Raw genomic sequence first — 10,868 nt, forward strand, 5'->3', positions numbered from 1 at the left:
GGCAGTGCACAACAAGTTTAAAAAGACAGAAAACACAACATCTAAAACACACTACTTAAAACAATATAAAAACTATTTAAAAACAATTCAAAACCACTTAAAACCAATTTAAAAACCCCAAAACAATTTTAAAACCTTGGAAGGCCAGGCCAAAAAAGTAAGCCTTTGGGGCTCTCTTAAAAGCCAACAGCGAACCTAAACTGTGGATATCTGCCAAGAGTGCATTCCATAGGCCAGGATCAGCTACAGAGAAGTCCGGTTCCGAGTTGCCACCAGACGTGCCAGTGGTAACTAGAGACGGACCTCTCCAAATAACTATCCCCGTGCAATGGGGATCATACAGAAGAAGGCGCTCACTAAGGTAGCCCAGACCCAAGCCGTTCAGGGCTTTAAAGGTAATAACCAGCACTTTGTATTTTGCCCAGAAACATATTGGCAGGCAGTGTAACTGTTTCAAAACAGGAAAAATATGGTCTCTCCGGGTTGCCCCAGAGACCAATTTGGCTGCCGCATTCTGAACTAACTGAAGTTTCTGGACTACGTACAAAGGCAGCCCCATGTAGAGCACATTGCAATAGTCAAGTCTGGAGGCTACCAGCTGATTCACCACTGTTTTGAGGTCATTCTCTTCAAGGAATGGACGTAGCTGTCGAATCAGCCAAAGCTGATGGAAAGCGCTCCTGCCTCCACCTGAGATTCCAGGGTGAGGCCTGGGTCCAAGAGCACTCCCAAGATGTGTACCTGTTCCTTCTGGGGGAGTGAAACCCCATCCAGCACAGGAAGATCTAACTCATCCCTCAAATTCATCTAACACATCCCTGAAACCTACATGAAACCACTGAGAGAAATCATCAGGAGATTTGGTGCAGGGTGTTATCAATATGGCAATGACACCGAAATCTATTTCTCCATGTCAATTTCATTAGGAAATTGCCTAACTTCCCTAAATGCCTCCCTGGAGTCAGTAATAACAGCGAACAAACTGATGCTGAATCCAAACAAGATGGAGGTACTTCTTGTGGAAGGTCGGAACTCAGGAAGCGGTTTAGATCTGCCTGTTCTGGATGGGGTTGCATTCCCCTTAAAGAGCAAGTATGTAATCTGGTAGAACTTCTGGACCCAAAGTGCCCTGAGCCATTTTTGGAAGGGCGGTATATAAATCAAATAAACAATCCTCTCCCTAGTTATCTCAGTTTGACGCAGTGGCCAGGAGTGCTTTTGATCAGCTTCAACTGATCCACCAGCTACATCCATTTCTGGAGATAAATGACCTTAAAACCTTGGAAGGCCAGGCACATGCTGGTAACATCCAGACTTGACTACTGCAGTGTTGGGGTGCTTTGAAAGTCCAGAAACTGAATGCAACAGTCAGAATGGTCTTTGCGGCCACCTGAGAAGACCACATTATTCCCACTCTAAAAGAACTACACTGGCTGCCAGTAAGTTTCCAGGCGAAATACAAAGTGCTGGTTATTACCTATAAAGCCCTCAACGGCTTGGGACCAGGGTATTTAAGAGACAGTCTTCTTCTTCTTCATGAATCCCATCACCCATTAATATAATCAGGGGAGGTCCAGTTGCAGTTGCCACCAGCCCATTTGGTGGTGACCCAAAACAGGGCATTCTCTAGGGTTGTCCCAGGACTTTGGAACATGCACCATACAAAATTAGCATCTCCCCATCTCTATTCATTTTTTAGAAACAGCTTAAGACATACTTCTTAATCAGGCCTTTTAATTAAGTTTCAAAGTTCTAAATATTACCATTATTTTTTATCTCTGTTTTAATTGATTTAATGTTTTAAATTGCCCTTTGTGCAATAAAATTGTAAACCACCCAGAGACTGGTATATGGAGAGCTGGTCTTGTGGTAGCAAGCATGAATTGTTCTCTCTGCTAAGCAGGGTCCACCCTGTAATGCATTTGAATGAGAGACCACAATGGAGAGTTGGTCTTGTGATAACAAGCATGACTTGTCCCCTTAACTAAGCAGGGTCCGCCTTGGTTTCATATGAAAGGGAGACTAGAAGTGTGAGCACTGTAAGATATTCCCCTCCAGGGATGGAGCCACTCTGGGAAGAGCAGAATGTTCCAAGTTCCCTCCCTGGAATCTCAAAGAAAAGGCTGGGAGAAATTCCTGCCTGCAACCTTGGACAAGCTGCTGCCAGTCTGTGTAGACAATACTGAGCCAGAAGGATCAATGGTCTGACTCAGTATATGGCAGCTTCCTAAGTTCCTATGTCCCTATATTCCTATATAGGGCAGTACAGAAATGTGGTAAACAAAAATAAAATAAAATAAAATAAAATAAAATAAAATAAAATAAAATAAAATAAAATAAAATAAAATAAGCACATTAGCTACTAAAAATGTTTACTGGCCCACCCATCCACACATACTTATGTTACAGTAGGCCAGTTCAGACAAGACACTTGTCTCATTAAACAGGTACTGGGAGCACGTACAGGGGGGAATTCAGATGCACGGCTCTTCAGGTACACATAAAGGATGCCTCGAGAATGTGTAGGGACATGCTCCAGTGGAGTCACCCCAGGCATGCTCTCAGTGTTACCCCAATCTTTTTCACACCGTGTATAATTCATCTATGGAATTATCTGCCATGGGATGTGGTGATGGTCACCAGCTTAGATGGCTTTAAAAGGGGCATAGACAAATTCATGGAGGACAAGTCCATCAGTGATGGACTCTTGATGGCTATAGGCTACCTCCAGGCTCAGAGGCAAGATGCGTCTAAATTCCAGTTGCAGGGGAGCAACAGTAGGAAAGAGGGCATGCCCTCACCTCTTGCCTGTGGGCTCCCCAGAGGCATCTGGTGGGCCACTGTGGGAAGCAGGATGCTGGACTAGATGGGCCTTGGACCTGATCCACCAGGGCTGCTCTTATGCAACCTTACTGCGCATGCCAATGGGTGTCCTATCCAAACTGGCCCAGTGTAAGTCTAATTATGTTTACTCAGAAGCAAGTTCAATTGTACTAAAAAGGAGGCTACTTCCTAGCAAGTAGAGTGAATCATCTGCAGCATGTTAATGGCATGGATGGAAAACAAACAATTTCTTCCAAGTTATTAAAATTTTCCTGGCTGGTTGCCTGGAAATCATTCATACTCACCACAGGCAACTAGACAAACTACTATTTACAAGCCTGACTGAAACATCAATAGGTGACTTGCATGTGTGAATAGGTATCACATCACCAATATGACGCTAGACAGATCATACACTTTGCCTCACATCCTCTCAGACACAAAATTTCACAACATTCTCACAATCAGCTACCATTTTAGCATACCACCTAAATTTCAGGGAAACCAAGAGATGTACGTGCATATGTGCAAACTAGATTGCTGGTTGCTTAAACAAGACCCCAGTAACACAACCATCTACAACTTCCTACTAAACGCCTTACTACAGTATACCCATCCCCTTATACATTACAAAACAAGATGACCAAAGAATTAAATCCCTTTCACTTTTGAAATACTTCCTCTCTGTTCAATTTTACCTCTGTTCTTAGCACCCAGTTTTTCATCTTACCGGAGCTGATTTGCTAGAACTCTGCTGCCCCGTTTGGACCTACCAACTAGGTAAGCAAGATGGGCCTGAATCAAGTCTCTCTATCCATCTATGGGAGTGTAAGCCCCACCCAGCTCATCTATATAAATTCAGCCTCTAGAAAAGGGCTGGCCAGTCTTTAAGCAGAGGTGACCTTTTTTAATAGGGATGTGCACGGAACTGGCGACAGCCGGTTGGATGGCGGGGAGTTACCTTTAGGGAGCAGGGAGGATGCTCTTCTCCTCTCCCAATGCATTTCCCTCACTAGCACTGTGCTTAAAAATGGTCCTGCAAGGCAGCAGCATACCTCCTTGCTGCCCTGGTTCGTGTCGGACTGGACGTACCCAGTGTGTGCACATGGCCTGTGCACGCACACTGAGCACTTCCAGTCCAAAGTTTTTAAGCACAGCATTGGTGGGGATAATGCCGGGGGGGGGGAGAGAGAGACCACCTTCCCTGCTCCTTAAAGGTAACCCCCACACACACCATCAAACTTGTTGAATCTTCGAACTGGTTTGGAGGTCCATAAAAGCGCCTCCGAACCGGTTCCGAAACCTATGAGACAGAGATCCTCATTCTTTGATAGCTTTTAGATAGCATAGTAATATTAGGGTTCTTGTGAGGTAGATGTGTGTTGTTGTTCTGGCTTCAGAGCAATTTCAGTGTATAGGTACAACGTCTGTTGAGTTTATAATTTATAAATTTGACTTTTTAACAGCTGCTTTGGGTTCTGCTCAGGAAAAACAAGTACTACTCAAAGTGGTTTACACACAACAACAGTAAAATATGGAGCCCTATAACTAACTGTTTGTTTTTATTTCCTTGCTGCTCTCTATTTCAATCCTTCAGGGGAAGAAAAGTGGGTTGAGTGATTAACAGCCTGATTCTATGCAAAGTTAGACTTATTTATTCTTTGCATTTATATCTGGCTCTTTCTCAAGGGGCTCAGGGCATTGTATGTAGATGTTTCTATTCTCATAACAACCCTGTGAGGTAGGTTAGATAGAGAAGTAATTAGCCCAAAGTCACCAATGAGTTTCATGGCTGAATGTGAACTTGGGTCTCCCTGTGCCCCAACTATAAGAATGGGTGGCCCTCTCCAGTATAACAGGGGTTCTCAACCTGTGGTACTCCAGATGCTGCTGAACTACATAATCCCCAACAACAAAATGTAGCTGCAGATGATGTAGTTCAGCAACATCTTAAGGTTGGGAACTCCTGCAGTATATTATAATAAATGGGATGTTGGCTTTGGACCCAGGATTCAAATTCTCACTTAGTCATTAATGCTATTAAAGTAACCTCAGGCAAGTTATTGCCCCCTCAGCCTAGCCTAGCCTGCCTCACAAGGTTGATGTGAAAACGGAATAAGAACTGTATGTATATTGTATTGATCCCCCTCCCTGTAGGTAGGGTGGGTTACAAAAGCAATAACATAAGAGGGATGGGAGCAAGATAATCAAATAAACAAGATTTAATAAAATAGTCTCCCTATGCATTGCCACCTTAATTCCCAAAAAAGAGGATGGATTAAGAATACATGTCTTCGAATTATTTTGCTACATGGAAAAGCAAATGGAGATGCATAGTGCGGGGCGGGGGGCACACTGGAGAATATCAGAGTTTGAAATTCTGCTGCTAAGGACTGACCGAGTTATAACGGGATAGGAAGAAGAGTGCCCACAAGTCATGATAGAAGAAAATAAAAGGGCAGCTTAGCACTGAGAGAAGATAGTTTCACGGCAAGCTTGGCTTCCTCTCTTCTTTTCCCGATGCAATAATTCATAGAATACACTTGGAAGAAAGCAAATTGGAAAGACATCCCTTTTTCGTTTCCAGTCCTCGTAAAACCATAAAGGGCTGTACATTCGTCCTGAACCACCCCACTCTTTTTGCATTAGAGATTAGCGAAACTACCCAGAACTAGTGCAACCTGGGAGCCCTTACTTTCCCCGCCCCCTCCCGATTTCAAACCACACCCTCTTCGCCCTAAATCGGATCCTTACGAGAGTAAAAAACCCCACCCCAGGACAAGCTTCCATGGATGAAGGGGGGGGGTCCGTTTGCATTTTCAAGTGGCACTACAATAAGCCCCTCCCAGTTTGCAATGCGGAGTAAAGGGAGACACTGATAACGGGGACCGGTGGAAAGTGAGAAACCTTCGACTTTACCACCACCCTTTTTTTAAATTATTATTTTCGGTCCCGCGCGCCCCAAACCTGCGTGGCTCCAGCTCCCGCAGCCTCCATGGCCTCGCGCCGCGGCAGCAGCAGCGCCGGCCCCGCACTGACGTCACACCACGGAGCGAAGAAAGGGGCGGGAGATGAACCTAGTTAAAGGGGCAGCGCATCAGTTCAAACAAAGAGCGAGAGCGGGGCTGAAACTTCTCATGTACGAAACCCCGGCCCTCGGGATCTGTGATTAGTATCGGAGCTCAACCCTAGGAAAGGTGGCGAGAAAGTGCCTCTGAGCGTGTGCAGAGTGTTGATTGCAGTCCGTAGTAGACCATCACACGTGGCAGCGTCGCGTGCATGAAGTCACACATACAACAATGCATGCATATGCAGTGCAATACTTTAGTAACGTATCTGTATATGGTGCACTGCTTTATAGGCTACCAAAACTGTAATTAAAATTTTGGCCTTTTTTGCTTTCATCTCACAAGTCCTTTGATTCCTTCACTTGCTTAAATCGTAAACATCTTGTAAAAAGAACTATGTAGTTCAGCCATTAAACTAACCTCACAGAGTTGTGAGGAAAAACTGTAACATAACCATGTATACCATTCTGGGCTCCTTGGAGGAAGAGTGGGATATAAATGTAAAAATAAGTAACTAAATAAAAGTACAGTGGTTGCTGCTGTGCGCTCAGCCTATGGGGTGAAGGCAGAGAAGGTTTTTTATAGATAGAATGGAACTGGGGTGGGAGAGAGGGGGCAGGTACCTGTTTCGAAAGACAAACCAACATTTAGACTGGGGTCTGGAGAAGGTTAAAGTGGAAAGGTTAACAATAGAATGAAATGGTAACAAGGCTGTGAACTCATCCATGAGCAACTTTGTCAACTGTTTTTGTGTCCAGAAATTCTGACCCCTTGGAGTGAATGCATACAGAGATGTTTCCTTCAGTAAGGAAATAACTCAATCATATGCAGAGGCCTTCTGTGTGTGAAGAGAATGCTTTCTCAGTGTCCACTGCCCAGATCCCCTCATGCTAGAACGGTGTGTGCATGCATTCACATTTAAATTGTGTGCATGCACAGTAAAAGTAAAGTGTGCCAATCGGGGGGGGGGGCGTAACTAGGGGAGAGGAGGCCCGTGTTCACCCCTCTCCGTGGCAGCCCGTCAGAGTGAGAGAGATAATGAAGAAAATAGGGAGGGGTAGAGCTGGGGGCCCTCTGGAGCTTGGGGACCCGGGTACTTTGAGCCCATCCCCTCAATTATAGCTACACCCGTGGTGCCAGTGTACAGCACAATACTTTATATTGATTATTTTAGCAGAATCTTTACATGTAAAGTTCATTATTATGTTGATTGGGATTTTGATTGATTAAGTGTCATCAAGTTGGTGTCAACTCTTAGCAACCACATAGATAGATTCTCTCCAGGATGGTCTGTCTTCAGCTTGGCCTTTAAGCTCTCTCAGTGGTACATTCATTGCTGTCGTTATCGAGTCCATCCACCTTGCTGCTGGTCATCCTCCTCCTCTTTCCTTCCACTTTCCCCCAGCATTATGGACTTCTCAAAGGAGATGGCTTATTGCATAATGTGTCCGAAGTATAATAGGAGGAGCCTGGTTATTTGTGCCTCAAGTGAAAATTCTGGATTGATTTGTTCTATGATCCATTTGGTTTTTCCCCTGGATTTCCAAGGTATCCTCAAGAGTCTTCTCCAGCACCACAGTTAAAAAAGTCAATGTTTTTTCTATCTTGCTTCTTCAAAGTTCAGCTTTAACATCCATAGAGTGTCACAGGAAAAACCATTGTTCAAATGATTCTAATCTTTGTAGGTATAGACAGGTCACACCATCTAAATATCCTTTCAAATCCAAGGCCTTCATTGCAACCCTACCAAGTGCTAGTATCCAGCTTATTTCTTGACTGCTGGATCCTTTACTGTTGATGGTCGATCCTAAAAGGCAGAAGCTATCCACCACTTCAATGTCTTCATGATCATTTCTGAGGCTGGTTGCTGTGCCCATTGTCATTAGTTTAGTCTTCTTGACATTTAGTTGTAGACCCATTTTTTCACTGTGCTCCTTGACTTTCATTACTAGAGCTTGCAGATCATCTGCATCCTCAGCTATCAGAGTAATGTCATCAGCGTAGCGCAAGTTGTTGATGTTTCTTCCTCCAGCTTTAAAACGACACTCACCTTCTTCCAATCCAGCTTCTCTCAGTATATGTTCAGCAAATAAATTGAATAAAGAATGATAAAGTATACAGCCTTGTCTTACTCCTTTGCCTATCTGGAAACAGTTTGTTTCACCATGTTCCGTCTGGACTGTGGCTTCCTGTCCTGTGTATAGGTTTCTCATGAGAACAATGAGATGTTCTGGGATGCCCATTTTCTTAAGGACATTATGTTACTGTGTTATAACTGTGAGTCACTTTGAGTATATATATCTGCATAAAAAGGTGGTACATATTTAATAGAAATATACTCACTTCCTTGCCTGGCAACAGGGTTTGTTTGTATTCCCTAAAGCAAAGGTTCTCAACCTCGGGTCCCCAGATGTTGTTGGACTACAACTCCTATCATCCTCAACCACAAAGGCCATTTTGTGATTAGGGATGATGGGGGGGGGGGTTTGTAATCCAACAACATCTGGGGAAACAAAGTGGGAACTTCTATCATTAAATTTGGAGTAATTTATGTCCTGTGCTGACTTGTTTGGATTATTGCAATCTGTTGTATGTAGAGTTGCCGTTAAATATGGTTTAGAAACCACAGGTACTACAAAATAAGGTACTAGTTTGGTTACTGACTGAGCATATTAAATATATCTTGCTGCTAGTCTTAAAACATGGGGCACTGGCTCTTGTCCAGGGCTTTTGTTTCCAGGCCCAATTTCAAGTGCTGGTTTTAAAGCCTAACCGGTTTGGAACCAGGATACCTCAAGGGGCATCTCCTCCCACATGAATCTGCCTTAGAAGGGCCCCATCCAGGTTTCAGAAGACCTCAGCAAACTGCCCTTCCCTGGGTCCCTTATTATTATTATTATTTATTTAGTACGTCTCACTCTCCTTCTAAGGAACTCAGGATGACGTATATGGTCCCCTACCCTCATTTCATCCTTCTAATAACTCTGTGAAGCTCTGTGCCCTCGGTGGACAACATTAGCTTAAGAATTCCCTTCCTAATTTTAATAGGACCCAGTGTGGTACAATGGTTAGAGTGCAAGACTGGACCAGGGAGACCCGAGTTCAAATTCCCATTCAGCCATGAGACTTGCTGGGTGACTCTGGGCCAGTCACTTCTCTCTCAGCCTCACCTACTTCACAGGGTTGTTGTGAGGAGAAATTTAAGTATGTAGTACACCGCCCCGGGCTCCTTGGAGGAAGAGCAGGATATAAAATGTAAAAAAATAAATAATAAATACATAAAATAATGTGCAGCCAGACACAAAATGTGTAGTTCCAAGCATACGTTTGTGCAGTTAAACAATTCAAGTCATGAAAAAGGTGTATTACATTAGGTGATGTAAAGATTGTCTGACAATGTGAAAAGTAAAGTGAGTAGTCCAGGTTCTGCTAGAACCCGAGATTCTAATGCTGCAAGGAAGCTCATTACCAAAAAGCTGAAGTTAAATCCTAGTGGATGATGCTACAGCTTCCTTCAGCCTCTCCAAATACCAGTTGCAGGGGAGCAACAGCAGGATGTGCACAAACCAGTTTGGCAGTCCCTTTCTGGACCGCCAGACTGGTTCGAACCGGTTTGGTGGTGGTGGTGGTGGGTTATCTTTAAGGAGCAGGGAGGATGCCCTTACCCCCTCCCACCACATATCCTCCACCGGCACTGCTGCCAAAACCGTTGGTGCGGGGCTGCTGCGTACCTCCTTGCAGCCCCAGTCAGCGTCAAACTGGAAGTGCTTGATGCTTACTGGGGCTGTGAGGAGGTATGCAGCAGCCCTGCGCCAGTAGTTTTGGCAGCTGCGCTGGAGCGGGAAAGGGCACCCTCCCTGCTCCTTAAAGGTAAACCCTCCCCTGCTGCCGAACAGTCTGACCAACAGTTCATGAACATCCCTACGGTGGGCTTCTCAGAGGCATCCGTTGGGCCACTGTGTGAAACGGGATGCTGGACCAGATAGGCTTTGCATAAGAATACTCATGCAAACTTATCTCACTCATCTATATATCTGTTGGTGTTCAGATCTTATGAGATTCTCTGGAGGAAAGGGTCTCTCAACATCAGCAGTTCATTTGTACTCACCCAAATGCAAAAGTATCATGAAGCAATGCATGTTATGCATGTGAATTACAATCACATACTGCGGTGCAGCTCCTGATTCTCCTTTTAAAAAGCCCTGGCCTAAGTATATGCTGCCATGTGCCTCAATCTACTTACCACTTTTCCCAATTAACTTCCTGCATGTCTGGAAAAAAGCCCGCACAATATCTCACCACTGCAATCTGCCAGCTCATCTCTATGAAGCTACTGACCAACACGGCTACGGTTCTGGAATGGATTTTAAGAGGTACAGATTGTGCCCTCTTGTCTTAGAAAACAAATGATTAAGGGCAAAGATATCAAGGAGGTTTTATACAATTATGCATGGTGTGGAGAGAGGGAAACTATGTGCCATTTCTCATAATATTAGCACTCAGAATTTACCCAACCAAGTTGATTAGGTTCGGGGCTAATGAATAGAAGTAGTTCTTCACTATGTGCAGTATGACTTGTGGAATTCACTACCATTTGCTTAGGACTTTGTGGAAGGATTAGTCAAATTATGTAGGGTAGGTCAATAAATTGTATCTGGGGATGATGGAACTTGTAGTTTAGCAACATCTGGAATACCACTGGTTGGGAACCCCTGCTGTAAGGCTGGGGATAATGAGGGCTGTAATCTAACATCTGGGCACCCAAGGCGGGCAATCCCTAGTTTAAACCATATTTTATAGCTGTTTGCATGCTTGAAAGAAAAAACAATACCAAGCCTCTGAATAACAAAACAGAACATTCAGGCACGGTCACACCCAGCCATAGCTAAGCTTCCTTGTGGTTACTGCAATGTCTGAATTATGACATATGCTCTCCCTGAACATTTATATGATTCTCCCCCACTCCACCCCCACACT

At 44.3% G+C, this 10,868-nt stretch overlaps 1 protein-coding gene across 7 annotated transcripts in view; it reads right to left on the minus strand.

Moving 5' to 3' along the window:
* The window catches only part of EHMT2 (euchromatic histone lysine methyltransferase 2), a 79,705-nt gene extending 73,782 nt beyond the window's left edge, over nt 1–5,923 (minus strand). For 6 of the 7 annotated variants that reach the window (XM_053295539.1, XM_053295535.1, XM_053295538.1 and 3 more), the window contains exon 1: nt 5,791–5,923. In XM_053295539.1, coding sequence (XP_053151514.1) covers nt 5,791–5,820 — 30 coding nt within the window. In that variant the 5' untranslated portion in view covers nt 5,821–5,923. Of the gene's footprint in view, nt 1–5,221; nt 5,284–5,790 lie in introns of those variants that run through there. The other variant, XM_053295536.1, reaches the window with a different exon arrangement.
* Between the last annotated feature and the right edge of the window lie 4,945 nt (nt 5,924–10,868).

This window comes from Hemicordylus capensis, chromosome 2 (genome assembly GCF_027244095.1).
Source record: "Hemicordylus capensis ecotype Gifberg chromosome 2, rHemCap1.1.pri, whole genome shotgun sequence".
In the NCBI taxonomy this organism is placed as follows: Eukaryota; Metazoa; Chordata; class Lepidosauria; order Squamata; family Cordylidae; genus Hemicordylus; species Hemicordylus capensis.